Here is a 20,115-nt window from a genome sequence, read left to right as displayed (position 1 = left end):
ATTTTGGAGTAGTATTATTGTGTGAAAAAATACAGAAATCAATCTTCAAAGTCTAGAGAAATTAGAAAGTTTTGTTGATTTGTAAAAACTGGATTCAGTAAGAATGAAGAATAAAAAGTTGAGGAATCATATCTCATGTCTCCAGTTATTTTTTTTTACTGTTACTTTTGACATTTCACTGATCCCCAGGAATCCAGAGTGCATGAAGGAAAGAAAGGATAGAAAATAAGGCAAAAGTCAAAGTTTACAATTACTTCATGCAGTAGAATTTTGTTTGAGGAAGTACCTAGATAACACCTAATAAGGTTAGATCATAAATTCATAGTGCAGTTTTGGGTTAGGCAGGTTGGGACCTTATTAGTGGGTGTGAAGGAAAGGAAATCTGACATGGGAGGGTCAGATACTAAGAAATAACCCGAACCTCTGGTAGAGCCAGAAATTTGATAAGCATTATACAATCCAGTATTCAAAGAAGTATGCTAAACTCAGGTTCTGAAAAACTAGTATCAGTAATCATGATAATAATGAATCAACTACTTAATGGGCCTTCTAAAGGACAGGTGCTTTTATGGTCCTCACAGCAACAATCCAAGGAAGGTTTTATAATTCTTTACAAGTGAGCTGCAGAAGGTCGAATAGTTTTCTCAAGGTCACATGAATCATAAGTGAAGGTATTTATATCTGAATTGCATTTGTGCATCTCAAAACCTGCCCTCATTCTAGGATATCTTACTTGGCAAGATCTTAATTCACTGAGTAGTTCATGGGCATGGGATGCTAGAATTTTGAAGATGCAGCAAAGTTTGGAATCAGGCATCTGTCTGCATTGTCATTCAGGTAGTTGAACCACTTTTAAGAAAAGCAAGAAGATAAGACAGAAAAGGGCTCAGAGTTTAGCCCATGGTGAAAGAAGGTCAAGAAGGGTTAGGTTGGATGACAATGTTTGAGGCAAGTGCACCGGGGCTTCAGGACGTGTTCCATAACCAAAGTGTGAACTAGAATGCATATTGGTAAATCAAGGCAGAAGCATAGTCCTGATACCAACATGGAAAGAATGAGAGGAATATTATTGTTGGATGGGCATCCCAACTACATTTTTGAGTTCTAGATACCAACAGCTAGTGGATCTGAATCTGTTTGTCAAGATTAATTTAAAGAGGAGTGGGAGAAATTCATTGTATAATTTACAAAGTTCACTTTGTGCAACTGAACCACATTTGAAATTGGTAAGAAAGGAAAACAAGCCTTATGCACATCCCCATGAGAGTTTTGTTAGTTCTCTGTAATGAATTCATAATAACAGCTGTAGAAAACACGTGTAAGATGGTATTACTCTCTGTATGTGTACATGTGTGTCTAGTTTTCTTTGATACTCCCATATATACTTGTTTCCTGTGGATCTTTGCTGTTCTAGTAAATTATTCTCATCTTGACATCTGATTTCTCTGTCATTCACAGCTTTTGGAAAGATGGTAGAGTAAAATAGGGACATTTTCCAAGTGCATATTTTAGTAGTACTAGGACATATGTATTGGGAAGTCTCATGAGATGTTAGTACTAACTCATGCAATTTGGCAGGCATAACTTTTTTATATTCTAAAATATAATGCTGCTAACTGGATTTTATGAAATCCTTCTGTCTTTTCTGCTTCTGAAACATAAAATGACAGCTAAAGTAACACTTCCTAAACAAGATGTTTCGAGGATTTAAATGTGATTGTTTATGAATATTCTGTCAGGAGTAATCTTGTATAAATTTGGATTTTTTTTTTACTTTGACACATGATTGATTTTTTTCCTCTAACATTAGGCTTCAAGCAATATTAGAGAATGAAAAAGGGTAACAACTTGACTGACTGAAATGTTGTTTGGTTTACTTTCATAACAGATTGTTTATTAAAGTCTTCAAGAAACCTGTTTTATAACTTGAGGTTATAGTATTGCTAGGAACTTTCTTTAAAATTTTTATCAGTTATTATTTTCTAAATACATAGAGTATGGCACTTGATTTGATAAGTATGTATTATAATATGAATGGAAACCCTTAGGAATCATGGGGTTGAACAAACTGATGTTCACAGTAAATGTGCAGGTGAGTTTTAGGTTATGCTATTGATTTTGAATTCAATGATAAAATGCTGTGTTATCTTTGTCATTGTTTTTTAACAATATAAAACTGGAGTTTTGCTCTGTGAGTTCAAGAATGGTGTTTCATTTGCTCCTGTTTCTCTTGATCCTACAGCACAGTGCTTGGCCATTGGAAGGTGCTCCATAAATCGTTGTTGAACTGTGGTTTTCTAAGTAGAAAAATCTCAATGGTATGATAGTAGTTAGCCTAGTGACCATCGCTACCATGAGCTGCTTTATTTAGTAAGCCATGGTATTTTCCTTCACAGCTGAATGCTGCTGCTGATTCAAAGTAATAAAGGCGAGAGATTCTTCCTGACATGCAGAGTGAGACAAATAATTAACCAAATCTTGTCATCAATCAGTCGTCAAATATGCTTCAGGATTCTGCTTTACTCATTGAGTGTCTCTGTTGCACTGTAATTACCAAATGGTCTTATTTATCATTTAGTGCTAAATGAATGCATCCACCTTTTATACTTAAGCTTAAGAGTATAAGTTTCCACATATTGGAAACCACCTCACTGTATTTACTGGGCAAGTGGACACATTTTTTTTATGATTGTTTCTAACTTGTTCTTCAGGGTAGCCTAGGATGTGTAGCATAACCATCAACTTCCTAGAAGCATTGGTTGCAGATACAAGACTTCAGTAGTCGTAGATACAAAAAGTGCCCTGGATTTCAACAGTGCTCATTGGTCCTGCCTTTCGTTCTTCTTCCTTCCTTCCTTCTTACCTTCCTTCCCTCTCTTTTTCTTTTCTTCTTTTCTACAGTTCATTGTTTTGTTGTACATAGTCTACATAGTTTTGTAATGTAGTTTAGCTATTTATAGTTTTAGTAAGTTAGTTTAATTCTAAACATTTGCTCCTTTTTATTTTCATTTTTTAATAGTGTCTCACTCTGTTGCCCAAGCTGGAGTGCAATAGTGCAATTATAGCTCACTGCAGCCTCAAATTCCTAGGCTGAAGAAATCATCACACCTCAGCCTCCTATGTAGTTGGGACTACAAGTGTACACCACCCCACCTGGTTATTTTTTAAAGTTTGTATTCAGACTGGGTCCCAATATGTTGCCCAGGCTGGTCTTGAACTCCTGGCTTCAAGTGATCCTCCCACCTCAGCCTCTCAGAGTGCTGGGATTATAAGTGTGATCCACTGTGCCTGGCCTCTGCTCTCTCCTTCTTTTTAACTCTTATGTATGGTTCTTTAGTGAATAGCCATAACTTTTCTTTATAGCTTTGGTAGGCACAACTTTGGCTTTGAGAGGACCTTTGCATCTATGACTACTGAAGTCTTGTATCTGCAACCAATGCTTCTAGGAAGTTGACGGTTATGCCACACATCCTGGGCTACCCTGGAGAACAAGTTAGAAACAATCATAAAACAAATGTATCCATTCGTCCAGCAAATACCATGAGGTTTCAATATGTGGAAAGCATTGTGCAGATGCTGTTACAAGAGAGAGTTGAATCAAGATAATAATGTGTATTTTCCTACAGTGTACCGACATTGAACCAAAGACTGGACTTCAAAATTGATCTTTATGATCTGTTAAAACATATATTCTTAAAGCTCAAAGTTATTTTTTATTCCTAATGAGGTGTTATTTGAATAAAATAACAAAAAAGAATATATACAGATTATTTTATTTATATATTTGATAACATATTTCCTAGAAGGAAAAATTTGCCCAAGCATGAGATTATATCCAGATTTTTTTTTACCATTAAGAACATCTATGTAGAATTTTTTCCAGGATTGCAGCATAATATTAATAATAGAATCCATATCCTTTATTGTGTGCCTATTATAGCCAGGAAGTTTGCAAATATTTAACTGGAGAAACAGATTAGTATAGAGGTTATGATTATGGTCTTTGTAGTTGAATGTGAATTCAAATTCCAATGCTCTTGTTTATTACTGGTGTGGAAATTATTAAGTTTTGTAAGCATAGATTTCCTTCTCTGTAAAAAGAAGATGATAGTATCTTCTCTTTAAAATTATTGTGTGGTTGACTGGTAGTAGCCATGTAACGTCACATTATATGTGATGTGTGATATATATAATGTGAATATCTTATGATATATGTATATATATTATGTGTGTAAAATAAAACATGTATGTAATATCTCATGTTGTTTCCTTTCAGTTCTCATTTCATTTCTATGGTCCAGGTACCTGCCCTCCAAGAGTTTTGAAATTTGGCTAAGGTCACCAACTGGGTTGCTGGGACTCAAACCCAGTTCATTCAGATTCAAAATCCACACCCTTTCTAATCTACCATACTGCTGTGTGTCACAGTCATTTCTCTCCCTACCACAGCATGACAAAGCAATGTGCTGATGGTGATTGTTCTTTTCAGTCCCTCAAAGGGGCTTTTATCTGAAAATGTTCTCCCAGAAGTCTTACTATATTCTTTTTTTTAAAATTTGTACTCACTTAGGTTCATGCTGGTTAGTATTATGCTCCAAATTAGCCTGTATTCTTAGCCTATAAACCTGATTTCTGCTCTGAGAAAAAAATACCATATAACTATTCATATAAAGGGAATCTATACTAGTTTTTGTTAAATGTAAGCAAGAAAGGTTGTTGTTTCCGTAGGGGAAAAAAAAAAACAATGTGTGAATTTTATTCAATACCTGCATTGCATTTAGGTCTTTCCAGGCTGGATATTTGGAGAAAGAAGGAAATATCACTATAGTTTTTACAAAGAGAACTACAAGGGACCCTGTGCTGTAATAGCAGAATCAGATTGCTTTATTTAAATCCCGTCATTATTTATCCAATAGTTCCAAACTTCAAAGTGTTAAATCAATTGTGCTGTGTGTTCAAAAGTAATTTGTTGCTAAAAAAAAATAAGGTACTCGTTTTCAGATGATTTACTTTTAATTAAAAATTATTTTGTAGATTAAATGTGATTCCAGGTTATTACAGTATTTATAGCATTGTCATGTATTTGTGTTTGTATAGTTTCTCTGGTAAGAACGAGATGGAATTACATATAGAGTCATAGGTATGCTCAAAAAGGTGAATTTCTTATGTGAATGCCACCACCTCATTAGTTTCCATCAGAAAAAAAAAAACTAAACTAATTCAGTAAAATAACTTCGGGTAACAACCATCTGCTGAAATATATATATGTATATACACACACACACACACATATATATACACACACATACACACACACATATATACACACATACACACACACACACACACACATATACACACACACACACACGGTCCCCAAGTTACAATAGTTCAACAAGATTTTTCTTTACCATGGTGCAAAATCAATACGCATTCAGTAGAAAGAAAAGCAGTATGATATGCTCTCCTGATGCTGGGCAGTGGCCACAGCTCCCAGTCAGCCACAGGATCACTGGGTAAACAACTGATACTCCAAAGTGTACTGTGTTGCCAGATTATTTTGCCCAGCTATAGGCTAATGGAAGCATTCAGAGCACAATAAAATAGGCTAGAGTTAACTATGACTTTCCTTAGGTAAGGTATTTAAATGCGTTTGTCTTACAGTGTTTTCAACTTATGGTTGATTTATCAGGATGTAACCCCACTGCAAGTTGAGGAGCATTTTGTAACATATTTCATCAATCACTACATATCTGTATTTATCTATATCTGTAAATACACCACACACACATGCACACATACACATACACATACACATACACAAAAACACACAGAGAGAAATGCTGTGAGCAATGGGAGACTACTAGTGTCTGAAATACTTCATTTCTGAAGAAAACAAAAGAAAATCCTGTGTGTTTCTTTTTTCACCTTTTATTTTAGATTCAAGAGTTACATGTGCATGTTTGTTACCTGGATATATTGTGTGATGCTGAGGTTAAGGGTACAAATGATCCCGTCACCCAGGTACTGAGCATAGTACCCAACAGTTCATTTTTCAGCTCTCAAGACATCCTTCTTCCTTCTCTCCTCTAATAGTCACCAGTGTCTGTTGTTGCCATCTTTATGTCCATGAGTACCCAATGTTTAGCTCACACTTATAGGGAAGAATGTGTGGTGTTTGCTTTCTGTCCCTGCATTAATTTGCCTAGGGTATTGGTCTCCAGCTATATCCAAGTTGCTGCAAAGGGCATGACTTTATTCTTTGTTGTGGCTGTGTAGCATTCCATGGTGTGTATGTACCACATTTTTTTATATCTAATCCACTGTTGATGAGCACCTAGGTCAGCTCCATGTCTTCACTATTCTGAATGATGCTGCAAAGAACATGGAGTGCATGTGTCTTTTTGGTAAAATGATTTGTTTTCTTTTGGGTATATGCCCAGTGATGGGATTGCTGAGTCCAGTGGTAGTTCTAAGTTCTTTGAGAAAACTCCAAACTGCTTTCCACAGTGGCTAGAACTAGTTTACATTCTCACCAACATTGTATAAGCATTCTTCCCTTTCTTCCACAGCCTGGCCAGCCTCTGTTGTTTTTGACACTATTGTAAGAGCCATTCTGACTAACGTGAGATGTTATCTCATTGTGCTTGTGATCTGCATTTCTCTGATGATTACTGGTGTGAAGCATTTTTTCATGTATGTTGGCTAGTTTAGAAGTGTCTGTTCATGTCTTTTGCCCATTTTTTAATTGGGTTTTTTGCTTGTTGGTTTAAGTTCCTTGTAGATTCTGGATATCAGACTTTCGTCAGATGCATAGTTTGTGAATATTTTCTCCCATTCTCTAGGTTGTCTGTTCACTCTATTGATAGTTTCTTTTGTTGTGCAGATGCTCTTTAGATTAATTAGGTCCTACTTATCAATTTTGTTTTTGTTATGATTACTTTTGAGGATTTAATCATAAATTATTTCCCAAGGCCAATATCCAGAATGGTGTTTTCAAGGTTTTCTTCTAGGATAATTATACTTTGAGGTCTCATACTTAAATCTTTAATCCTTCTTGATTTAATAATTTTTGTATATGGTGAAAGGTAGGGGTCAAGTTTCATTCTTCTGCATGTGGCCAGCCAGTTATTCTAGCACCATTTGTGAAATAGATGCTATTCAATAAAATGCTATTCAGTAAATTTCCCCATTGCTTATTTTAGTCAACTTTGTCCAAGATCAGATATCTATAGATGTGCAGCTTTATCTCTGGGCTCTCTATTCTGTTCCATTGGTCTGTGTGTCTGTTTTTGTACCAGTGCTATGCTGTTTTGGTTAGTCTTATACTAAAAAGTCAGGTAATGTGATGCCTCTGGCTTTGTTCTTTTTGCTTAAGATTGCTTTGACTCTTCAGGCTCTTTCTGGGTTCCCTAGGAACTTTAGAATAGTTTTTCCCAATTCTGTGAAAAATGACGTTAGTAGTTTGATAGGAATAGCATTGAATATTTAGATTGTTTTGGGCAGTGTGCCCATTGTAATAATTTTGATTGTTCCAATGCATGAGTATGGAATGTTTTTTCTTTTGTTATGTTCTATGATTTCTTTTGAAGTGTTTTATGGTTCTCCTGGTAGATATATTTCACTGCCTTGGTTAGATTTATTCCTATATATATTTATTTTTTGTGTGTCACTCTTGTGAATGGGATTGCATTCTTCATTTAGCCCTCAGCTTGAACGTTACTGGTGTATAAACATGCTACTGATTTTTGTACATGATTTTGTATCCTGAAACTTTGCAGAATTTATCAGTTCCAGGAGCCTTTTAGTGTAGTATTTAGGATTTTCTGGGTACAGAATTGTATGGTCCGTGAAGAGAGATGGTTTGACTTATTTTCCCATTTGGATGCCTTTTATTTCTTTCTCTTGCCAAATTGCTCTGGCCAGCTCTTCCAGTACTATGTGGAATAGGAGTGGTGAGAGTGGGCATCCTTGACTTGTTCCAGTTCTCAAGAGGAATGTTTCCAGTTTTTGCCCATTCAGTATGATGTTGGCTGTGAATTTGTCATAGATGGCCCTTATTATTTCGCGGAGTGTTCCTTCAACGCCTAGCTTCTTGTGAGTTTTATCAGGAAGGGATGCTGGAGAAAATCTTGTGTTTGGGGGATTGTCAAATAGAATTAGTTTAAGGAATGACATTATTAGAGATGATTTTAGCAATGCAACACTTTTAAGGGCATGCTAATTTCATGATTACTACAGAACAATTTTGGAAACAGATAAAGTAATAATAAATGGTGGCATTGAGGCTGGAAAACAATTATTTGCATTTTGACTACTTTGTTGTGAGTCACTTACTTAGTTATCATACTCCAAAATAGGAGCTACTTTTATTCCTGAGACTTTAGTTTTCATTTTATGTGACTATAAATATATGTAACTATAAATACATTTTTGCCAAGTTCTTACCATGTAAAACTGCCTTTCTGATGCTATGCAATATGTACTGTAATATATTGCTCTTAATTAACGTTTGAGAAATTAGTGACATTAAAACATATAACCCAAATGGAAAAGAAACTCCTTTTATCAGGTTGTTTCATTATTAATGATTCTTGTTTACTTCTATTTCAGGACGCAAATCAATTTCACAGTGGCTATTGATTTTACAGCATCAAATGGTGAGTGGTTTGGTTATCCCCTGATAAAAATCATCAGCAATTATATGAAAAATAAATTTATATTTTCATGAGTGTTAATTTATTCCTATATTCATATACTTCTGAAGTTTTCCATATAAAATATACATAAATTTTTCTTTCTTTTTAATGTTGTGAAATAGTTCAGATATACAAAAGGCTAGAAATAATATAACAAAAATGCTAATAGTATCATTCAGATTTATTATATATTGAAATATTATCATTGTTTTACATGTGTTTAAAAGAATACAAATTTTAGATGTACTGAAGCCTATTGTATATCTCTGACCCATTCTCCTACCCTCTGTTCTTTTCTTTATATAACTATAATTCTGAAGTGTATCAAGTGATAATCCTCATTTTTATAGTACTTTTGTATGTATGAATTTATATAAATATAATTCAACAGTATCTGTCCTTTATGAAGTTGGTTCACATTTACTCAATTATTAATTTTTAATAATTACTCATGTTAACACATTAATATGTAATTCACTTAGAGGGACTGATATGTAACAGTCCATGTATGGATATTCATAATTTATGTATTAACCCTTTTAAGAAAAAAAAGATAGTGGACTTTTATGTTGAAGCGACTTTATTTCAAACAGAACAATCATTTGAAATTAGTTTTTATGTATCATCAGAATGTGAACCTCATTATGTAACTTTTACCAGAAGTTGCGACTAGTTTATATTTGTCTATTTTTTCTTTCAAATGGCTTATTATATCTATGGATCCCACCTTATATTGTCTTTATTTCATATTTATCTCACAATGATTCACATTTTACAAAATAAAAGAAATTTTAGGGAAGAAAGTACCTTAGAAATCACTTAATTGAACCCTCTTCTTATACAAGTGAGGACCCTCAGATCCAGGAAATATTTTTACTAATAAACACACTTGGCTTGTTAGTTCTAGAGTTAGAACTACAGATAAGACCAGACTCTAATTCAGCTTTCACTGCATGTCACGTTCATTCTCCAACAGTGTGGTTTCCATTAATCATTTTTACTCGTGTTTTATTCAGCATAATACAGAACATAGAAATAATACCTAAGGCCAGGCATGGTGGCTCATGCCTGTAATACCAGCACTTTGGGAGGCTGAGGGGGGCGTATCACCTGAGGTCAGTAGTTTGAGACCAGCGTGGGCAACATGGTGAACCCCATCTCTGCGAAAAATGCAAAAGTTAGCCAAGCATGGTGGTGCACACCTGAAGTCCCAGCTACTCAGGAGGCAGAGGCAGGAGAATTGCTTGAAGCCGAGAGGCAGAGGTTGCAGTGAGCCAAGATTGCGCCACTGTACTCCAAACTGGGCAACAGTGAGACTCCATCTCAAAAACAAAACAAAATAAAACAAACAAACAAAAAGAAATAATACCTAAAATCCAACGTTTTAAAATACTATATTTTGTTCACTGATAAATACTAGCACAACTATTAAGATACGAAAGAATTTATTCAGTAAAAAGACAAACATTTTTGATTTGAGAAGAAACATTGACTTGAGAAGAAACAGATAATCATAGTAGACCTATAACAAGTAAAATGACTGAATTAGTGATTTTTAGAAGACTATCCACAATGTTAATCTCAACCCAGGGCCAAGGAGCTTCATTGGTGAATTCTAACAAATATCTAAAGAGGAATTAATTCCAATTCTTCACAGACTCTTCTGAAATATGAAAGAAGGTTACTTCCCAGCTCATTTTGTGAGGTTAATATTATCTTGATACCAAGAGAATTACACACCCTAACAAAGTAAGATTTGTCCTTGCAATGAGAGGATTTTTAATATTGAAAAATCAAATAACATAACACACCTGTATTAGTCTTCTTTCATGCTGCTAATAAAGAGATACCCAAGACTGGGTAATTTATGAAGGAAAGAGGTTTAATTCACTCACAGTTCTACATGGCGAGGGAGGCCTCACAATCATGACAGAAGGAGAATGAGGAACAAAGTTACGTCTTACATGGTGGCAGGCAAGAGAGCATTTGCAAGGGGACTCCCCTTTATAAAACCATCAGATCTTATGAGACTTACTCACTATCATGAGAATAACATGGGAAAGACCCACCCCTATGATTCAATTCCCTCCCACCGGGCCTTTCCCATGGCACATGGGAATTATGGGAGCTACAGTTCAAGATAAAATTTGGGTGGGGACACAGCCAAACCATTATCAACACCCTTTCGATAGAAGAAAACACTGAAACCACACGATCATCTCAATTGATGCAGAAAACACATTTTACAAAGTCCAGTGCACTTTCATGTTAAAAACACTCAACAAACTAGAAATAGAAAGGGATTTCCTAATCCAATGAGGGAATCTATGTAAAGTCCACAAATAACATGATACTTAGTGGTGAAAAGCTTGACATTTTCCTCCTGAGATAAAAAAACAAGACAAAAAGGTATGCTCCCACCTCTTCTATCCAACATTATACTGGAGGTTGTAGCCAAGGCCATTAGGCAAGAAAACTAAATACAAAATATCCAGATAAGAAGGGGAGAAATAAAAGTATCCTTATTGCAGATGGCATGATCTTATATACAGAAAACCCTAAGGAATCCACTGAAAATCTACTATAACCAATAAATAAGTTCAGCAAGTTTTCAGGATAGAAGATCAATATATAAAACTCAGTTCTTTTATGCACTTCCAAGAAACAATTAGAAAATGAAATTCAGAAAACAATTTATCATAGTATCAAAAGGAATATTATACTTATGAATAAATGTAACTGGCAATTCTTCTTCTGGAAATATATGTAATAGAGAATTACCTGCACTCACAGAAAATGCCATAGTTCATAGTAATTTGTTAAAAAAAAAAAAAAAAATCAGAAAGCTTCATAGAGTATACCAGCTGGGTACTGGTAAAATAAACTGTGGTTCAGCCACAGAATGAAACACTATGCAGCCACCAAAAGGAAAGAATGAGGGAAAAGAAGGAAGGAAGGAAGGGAGGGAGGGGGAAAAAGAGAGAAGAAAGGAAAGTGGACCATTCTTTCTACTAATATGGAAAGACTTCTAAGATATATTGTTAAATGAAAAGACCAAAGTAGAGAACAGAGTTATCAGTTATCAGTGTGCTGCCCTTTATGTAAAAATCAGGGCACGTAACAATATAAATGCATAAATATTAGAAGTATACATAATGAACTAACGGAAGGTGACTAGCACTAGTCAATTAGGTGAGCTAAGAACATTGGAGAGTAACTTCTTTATGGAAGTCTTTTTATAGTATACTGATTGTGAAATTGTGAATACCTGTTCATAAAATAAACAAATATGGTTAAAAGAATGGAAAACAAGAGAAGTGCAAAACTTATAGTCCAACGACTCTGAAACAAGATAAGTGCAAACTAGTTTCTGGAAAAAAAAAAAAACATTGTTGAGATAAATTAAAAATCATAATAAAGAGAAAAACCAGCCATGCTCATGGATTAGAAGACTCCACACTGTTAAGGGGGCACTATTCACCAAAGTGATCTACAGATTTAAAGCAATCTTTATCAAAATCTGAAAGGATGTTGTGGAAGAAATTCATATGGAAATTAACATGAAATTTATTTAAAGCAATCCTTATCAAAGTCTGAAAGGACTTTTTGGAGGAAATTCATATGGAAATTAATATGAAATTGCAAAGGACCCAAAAGAGCTAAAGCAAACTTGAAAAAGAACATTGAAGTAGGAGTCGTCATATTTCTCACTTTTAAAACTTACTACAAAGCAACAGTAATTAAGACGGTGTCCTATTGGCATAAAGATGATTATACAGATCAGTGAAATGGATACAAGTTTGCAGAAGTAAACCCTGATGTCTGAGGTCAACTGATTTCAAGAATAATACCAAAACAATGCAATGGGGGAAGACTGGTCTTCTTAGCAAATGGTGCTGGGACAACTGGATAGCCACATGCAAAAGCATGAAATTGGACTCTTCCCACATACAAAAATTAACTCAAAGTGGATCAAATACTTAAATGTAAAAGCTAATGCTATATAATTCTCAGAAGAAAACAGAGGGCTGCATCTTCATGACCTTGGATTTGGCAGTTGATTCTTAAATAAGACACCAAACTCATGAGCAACAACAACAACAAAATAGATAAAATGAACTTCAAAATCAAAACTTTTTATGCTTTGAAGGACACTATCAAGAAAATGAAAAGACATCCCCCAGAGTGGAGAAAATGTTTGCAAATCATACATCTCATGAGGGACTTGAATCTAGAATATATAAATAACTTACAATTCAATAAAAAAGACAAATAATCCAATGTTAAAAGTGGGCAAAGGATCTAAATAGAGATTTCTCCAAAGAAGAATATATAAAGTGGCCTATAAGCACATGAAATTATTCTTGGCCAACTTAGGCATCAGGAGATCCAAATCAAAACTATAATGAGATATCATTTCATACCCACTAGGGTGACTATAAGAAAACGGTCAAATAACAAGTGCTGGTGATGACATGAAGAAATCAGAATCCTCCTAACATTGTTGGTGGTTGTGTTAGTTCATTCACATTGCTGTAAAGGAATACCTGAGACCGGGTAATTTATAAAGAAAGTAGGTTTATTTAGCTCACAGTTCTGCAGGCTGCATAAGCATGGCACCAGCATTTGCCTGGCTTCTGGTGAGGCCCAGGAAGCTTTCAATCATGATGGAATGCAAAGGGGCATCCAGCATATTACATGGTGGGAGCAAGAGAGGAGGAGGTACCATGCTCTTTTTAACAACCACCTCTCACATGAACTAACAGAGTTACCATGAAGATGGTACCAAGCCATTCATGGGGGATCCTACCCCATGACCTAAACACCTCCCACCGGGCCCCATCACCAACATTGAGATTTGGAGGGGACAAACATCCAAACTGTATCAGTGGGAATGTAAAATGGTACAGCCACTTTAGAAAAACACTTTGCTAAGTTCCTCACATTGTTAAATATAGAGTTGCCATATGATCCAGCAATTTCATTCCTAGATACATACTCAAGAGACATAAAAACATATATCAGCACAAAAACTCGTACGTGAATATATATAACAGCATAATATCCCAATTGTGGAAGCAACCCAAATGTCTAACAAGTGATAAATGATAAAGAAAATCCATACAATGGAATACTATTCTGCAATAAACAATAATAAAGCACTAATACATGCATGATACAAGATAGACGATAGTTGAGATCTGTCAGCTAAGTGAAAGCAGCTAATTACAAAAGATGACATATTATGTGATTCTATTTTTATGAACTGTCAAGAAGAGGCAAATTGGAGACACAAAGATGATGATTCATTATTTAGGGCTAGGGTGGTAACTAATGGGTACAGTTTCTTTTTGAAGTGATGAAAATGTTCTAAAATTCACTATAGTGATGATTGCACATAACTAAGAATATACTAACCATCATTGAATTGTTCTTTGTTTTGTCTTATTTTGTTTTGTTTTTTGAGAGGGGGTCTCACTCTGTCACCCACACTGGAGTACAGTGGTACAATTTCAGCTCACTACAACCTCTACTTCCAGGGCTCAAGCGATTCTCCAGCCTTAGCCTCCCAAGTAGCTGGGACTAGAGGCACATGCCTCCAACTCCTGGCTAATTTTTGTGTTTTTGTAAAGATGAGATTTCGCCATGTTGCCCAGGCTGGTCTCGAACTTCTGAACTCAAAGCGATCCACCCAACTTGGCCTCCCAAAGTGCTGGGATTACAGGCATGAGCCACCATGCCCAGCTGAATTATATATTTTAAATGGTTAATATGTAACTTATGTCATTACATCCCAATAAACTGTTAAAAATATTCTATTGAACTGTGATTTTCTTACAAAGGCATAGTACATCTCTAAAGCAAAATCAGATATAATTTTGATACTATTGGGTATAATAAAAGTATCCGTATTGTCAGTTTGTTGAAAGGATTAAGTGAGCTATAGCATCAAGTGGTCGATACATGTTAGGTTCCATGTTATAATTATTATGGCTATTAGTTGGGCCCCAATGTTATTAACCTACTACAAATTCATTGTTTATAAGCATCTTTGCAGCTACAGAGGAAATACAAACACTGTCCCAGACTCAAGGAGTTGACTCAATACTTTAAATTGCCTTTTTTTTTTTTTTTTTTTTTTGGTACAGAACACAAGATCCATAACAGTATAAGAGAAAAGACAATAAGGGATGGAATAAACAACGAGGGTTGTCTAGTAAGTGCGAGACATAAGTTGGAGGAGGAGAAGGTGAATTTCAGGACAGGGTGGCAACTTGAGAGGTAGAGGTGGGAGGGAAAGTATCATTAGCAATAATGTGAAGAGACTGGCGTAGAGGAAGATGCTGGAAAGAGATAGGTGACATCTTTGTATGGGTACAAGGGGCCCAGCTATGCATGATAGGTTAAAATGTTTATATGTTCTGGGGTATTAATTGTATTTATTTACAGTTTTCATAGTGAAGTAAAAGTATTTGCCATACTGTCACCATTGGGTTAAAACTCTTCTACATTTGCGACTTTGAGAGTAGGGAGAAGTGTGTGTTTGTTTGTTTGTTTATGTTTGTTTTTGAGACAGGGCCTTGCTCTGTTGCTCAGGCTGGAGTACAGTGGCACTATCAGGGGCTCACTGAACCCTTGACCTCCCGGGCTCAAGTGATCTCCCACATCTCAGCTTCTTGAGTAGCTGAGACTACAGGCATATGCCACCACACCCAGCTGATTTTTGTATTTTTTGTAGAGGCAAGGTTTCACCATGTTGGCCAGGCTGGTTGCGAACTCCTGGGCTCAAGCTATCCACCCACCTCAGCCTCCCAGAGTGCTAGGATTTCAGGCATGAGAGTTGTGTTAAATAACCATTTAGTTTAGTAATGGTATTTTTTATCTCTGATTCCACTGGGCTGTGGATCAAGTGGCAAAGTCCCTACTTTAGGAGGAAGCGTCAAAGAAAAAATCACACTGGACACATTAAAAAGGCAAGAAAGGCTTTAAGACCATTGCAAAGGAGTCAGGACTATTACAATAGAAGACAAAAATTGAACTCATCTACTCCAAAACAAAAGGTGGGAGTGTTTGTGCTTGCTGAGGTGAGCTACTGGAAAAGTCCTGGAGGACATTAGCACGGAACTTGGTTTGTGTGCTTAGGCCATCTCTGTTTGCTAATTGGTGCTTATTGAAGTTAGGCTTCTATCTTCTCACGGAGACTGGAAGATAGGGCTGCTGTTTTTCTTGATGTTTATATTTCAAAGGAATGCCTTCCGTGTCCTTGAGAAAGATACTCCTTGGTTATAGAAGATTTACATCTCAAAGGGGCAGAGGAAAAATTTACAATTGCAAGTTTTCTGAAGTGAGAGCTCTAAGAAAAGAGCAGTCAGGGTCTTATAGTCAAGAAGAAACTTTCTACAAGTTTCGTGAAGTTGACGGGAACATTAGGCCATTTTGGTCAGAAGATACTTTTTTAGTGATTTTGTTCTGTGGAGCCAGCCCCTGAATGCTGGTAACTCCTGGAAATAGATATATATTTAAAAAAAAAAAAAAAAAAAAAAGTGCAATTAATTGTTTTTAGGACAAAAATACTATATGTACAATTACCTGTCAGATAACCCAAAGGGAGATCTTTATTTTGTTTCTCTTTGGATCTCAAGTGCTTTTTATTATTTTTTTTTCTTATCAGAAAAACTATGCCCTGAGCCTTTTCTTCCTCAGGCAATGCTTTAATGTAAAATTGAGCTTTATGTGCTGTTAGGAGTCTAGTCTCATTTAACTTTCCATTTTCACTTAAGAAACCAAATGGACTTTCAGGCTGCCTTTATGCTGGTAATTAGGGCAACTTGATGTGAATCTCAATGTGTTTGAGTGATAGCACATATTAATACATTACACTTTCAATTTCATCGCTATTCAAGTGCAACATCCTACACAGTATAAGCACTTTGAAATTCAGAACCTTCTGCATGACCCAGACCATAATAACTGTAGCAGTTCAACTTACAATACTATGGTGCTGTATTATTTTTAATCACTTTTAAACATGTAATCTCATTTTGTCCTCCTGGTAAACACAGTGGTAGGATTTATTTTATAGAGGCTGCTGTACAAATGGCAAGACTTGACTCTGGCCTCTGGCTCCTAGCTTAATGTCTAGTTCAAAAGTTGTGAAGAATTTTTTAGATCTAGATATTTAATCAGCCTGCACTTGAAAATCACTATGCTTCCCTTTTTTAAGTGCTAAATTGGGATATTTCTCAAATATTCAGTTTATATTGGTGATAAAACATTACAAAGCCTTCATAATTATTGAAGTCCATTAAATCTACTGGGTCATCTTGCCATAGGCATAAGGATTCAAGCTAAAGGCGCATGATTTTGTTTAAAAGTTAAAGATTGTGATAAAACAAGATTAACAAAAGTACTTTTATACTACCGGAACAAAAACTCAAAAATAGCCTGTGGCATTGAAAATAAGAATCATTTCTGAAAAATTCTGCATATGCTTTGGCGTATCTTAGAACTTTCTATATGTCTAATATAATGTAACAAATATTCCTATGTTAATATCCATCCAAAAAGAAATGATTTGACACACTGTATATAGGCAGAAAGACATAATTTTGAATGTTTCAGTCTGAAATAGACACTAAGAAAAATCTTGTTAAATGTATTTAGCCTAATTGCATATGTTTGAAATATGTGTTCTGTCATCAGGCAACCCTGCTCAGCCCACTTCCCTCCACTACATGAATCCTTACCAACTGAATGCCTATGGTATGGCACTAAAAGCAGTGGGAGAAATCGTTCAAGATTATGACAGTGATAAAATGTTTCCAGCTCTAGGTTTTGGTGCAAAACTGCCTCCAGATGGAAGGATATCTCACGAATTTGCACTGGTAAGAATTTGTCAAAAGGATTTGATGCTCTGAAAAATTAATGTTAGACCTTTTAATATTGCTTTGGTGCTTACTCTTTAGTCAGTCATGTAGCAAGCTTTTCTGACTGTAGCTTAATTTTGGTAAGTAATTGACTTTGGAGTGTGAACTTAATGGGAAAAAGAACAGCTAAATAGCTTAGCCATAAATCTACCTGAAGTGCACCCACCTGATTTACAAATAGGGGGTCTATTTTGATTATCTATTGCTTGCTAACAAACCTTCCTAAAACTTGGAGATACCAAACAATGTCATTCTATTCTGCTTATGATTTGTGGCTCAGGAATTCAAGCAGAGTATAATGAGAGATAGCGCATTTTTGCTTTGCAGTACCTGGAGTCTCAGCTTAGGTGACTTGAATGGCTAGAGATGCCTGGAATTGGTGATTGGGGCCACATTTTTCAACTTAGTTCTGGCTGTCTGTTGAATTCCTTAGATCTCCATGTTATGTCTTCTGGGGCTGATATGTCTCCTAACATGACTTCTTTGTTCATGTTCATTCATGTCTTAGGCCTGAGCTTGGATAGCTGAAAAACTGGGGTTGCCTGGACAACTCTCCCTTGTTTTATATATGGCCTGTCTCTGTAGTTATGGAGGGCTTCATAACTGTATAGTGGTCTCATTGTAGTACGATTTCTTATGTAGCAGCTAGCTTTTCCAGGGCGAGTAATCTAAAAGTCTAGGACAGAAACTCCAAGGATGTTTATATCATATTCTTAGAAGTACCAAAATGTTATTTCTGCAACATCCTATTGGTCAGGCAAGTTACTAAGACCATCCCAGGTTCAAGGTAGAGGAATTAACCTTCACTTTTAATGGGAGGAGTATCAAAGAATGTGTGGCTATTTGTAATGTACCCTAATTTTTAAAATCTAAGAAAAGAAATAATTGTGTTAAACTTAATGAGGTTTATTAATTTTCCTTTCATACGTTTCTTCTCACCCTTGAATTTTTCCCTTTCTCTGTCTCTGTAATTCTCTCCTTTGCTGCCTTTCCTGCCTCTGTGGTCGTTCCTTGTAATCAAACCTATACAAATATACACTGGTTGAGCCTCCCAAATCAGAAAAGTAAATGTTCCAAAATCTGAAACTTTTTGAACTCAACAAGATACTGAAGGGAAACACTCATCGGAGCAATTTGGATTTTGGATATTCAGATTTGAGAAGCTCAACTGGTAATTATATAAATATTTTAAAATCCAAAGAAAGAAATTCACAATGTGAAACACTCCTGGTTTCAGGTACGGGATACTCAACCTGTACTGTTAAGGAAGGATTTGTGCCTTACTTTTTTTTTTTTTTTTTAAGACAGAGCCTTGCTCTGTTGCCCAGGCTGGAGTGCAGTAGTGAGATCTCGACTCACTGCAACCTCTGCCTCCCCGGTTCAAGCAGTTCTCGTGCCTCAGCTTCCCAAGTAGCTAGAATTACAGGCATGCATAACACCTGGCTATTTTTTGTATTTTTAGTTGAGATGGGATTTCGCTGCGTTGGCCAGGCTGCTCTCAAACTCCTGGGCTCAAGCAATTTGCTTGCCTCAGCCTCCCAAAGTGCTGGGATTGCAGGTGTGAGCCATTGTGCCCGGCATTAATTTGTTCTTTGAGCCCAATTAAAACACATATAGGATCCATATTGCTGTGGTTTCAATCTGGCCTCTCCAGAGTTCAGGTGCTGCTAATGTAATAGTATTAAGTGAGGCCGTTAAGAGCTAGTTAGTCTGCAAGGGCTTCGCCCTCATGAATGAAATTAAGGCCCTTATAAAAGAGGCTTTACTCAGCTTGTCCTGCCTTCTGCAATGTGAGGATACAGCCCTCACCAGACAACTGAACCTACCGGCTTCTTGATCTTGGACTTTCCAGCCTCCAAAACTGTGAGAACATTTCTATTGTTTATAAATTACCCAATCTCAGCTGTTCTGTTATAGCACAAACAGAATAAGACGAGAGATCAGACCTCTTTAAATCTATGAAAAATAGTCTCCCACATTGATGATGAAAATAAGAATGATTATGTTGATGATGTTTCAACTTCATTATTCCCTAATGATTATATTACTTTAAAATTTTCAAAGCACTTTTGTTTTCTTGTATAAGACAGACAAGGGTGAAGTAGGTTTTCAGTGAAATGGTATTTGACTCAATGCTGAGTATTTACTGAGTATCGAGTCACATACTTTATACTCATTATCTTATATAATCTTCATAAAATTCCTATGTGGTAGATACTTCATGCTGACGCATTGCACTGCTCTAGAAACTGCCAATCTCATTACCTGTGGTGAGAAAAGTTCACCAAGGAGTTGTATAACTCAACTGAGAGGCTCAGAAGTTGACCATTGTCCCAAAGGACAGGACTTGAACCCAGGTCAGTCTTATTTTAGAATTCATGCTCTTAACTACAGCTAAACCCCATCTTATAAAAGCACCTGTAATCTCACCTCTTGGATATATGCTTATATTAACACCATGATATATGTATCTTTATATAACTTTTTAT

The 20,115-nt window shown here is 35.9% G+C and overlaps 1 protein-coding gene across 7 annotated transcripts in view; it reads left to right on the top strand.

Annotated features, from left to right (window-relative positions):
- CPNE8 (copine 8) overlaps positions 1-20,115 on the top strand; it is a 236,390-nt gene that overhangs the window by 178,265 nt on the left and 38,010 nt on the right. For all 7 annotated transcript variants that reach the window (XM_021922180.2, XM_021922179.2, XM_031650418.1 and 4 more), the window contains 2 exons: positions 8,614-8,660; positions 17,403-17,584. In XM_021922180.2, the coding sequence (XP_021777872.1) occupies positions 8,614-8,660; positions 17,403-17,584 (229 nt within the window). The remainder of the gene's footprint in view (positions 1-8,613; positions 8,661-17,402; positions 17,585-20,115) is intronic.

This window comes from Papio anubis, chromosome 9, assembly GCF_008728515.1.
Source record: "Papio anubis isolate 15944 chromosome 9, Panubis1.0, whole genome shotgun sequence".
NCBI lineage: Eukaryota > Metazoa > Chordata > Mammalia > Primates > Cercopithecidae > Papio > Papio anubis.
The sequence above is the reverse complement of the archived record's forward strand: the minus strand, read 5'-3'. Positions and strand labels throughout refer to the sequence as shown.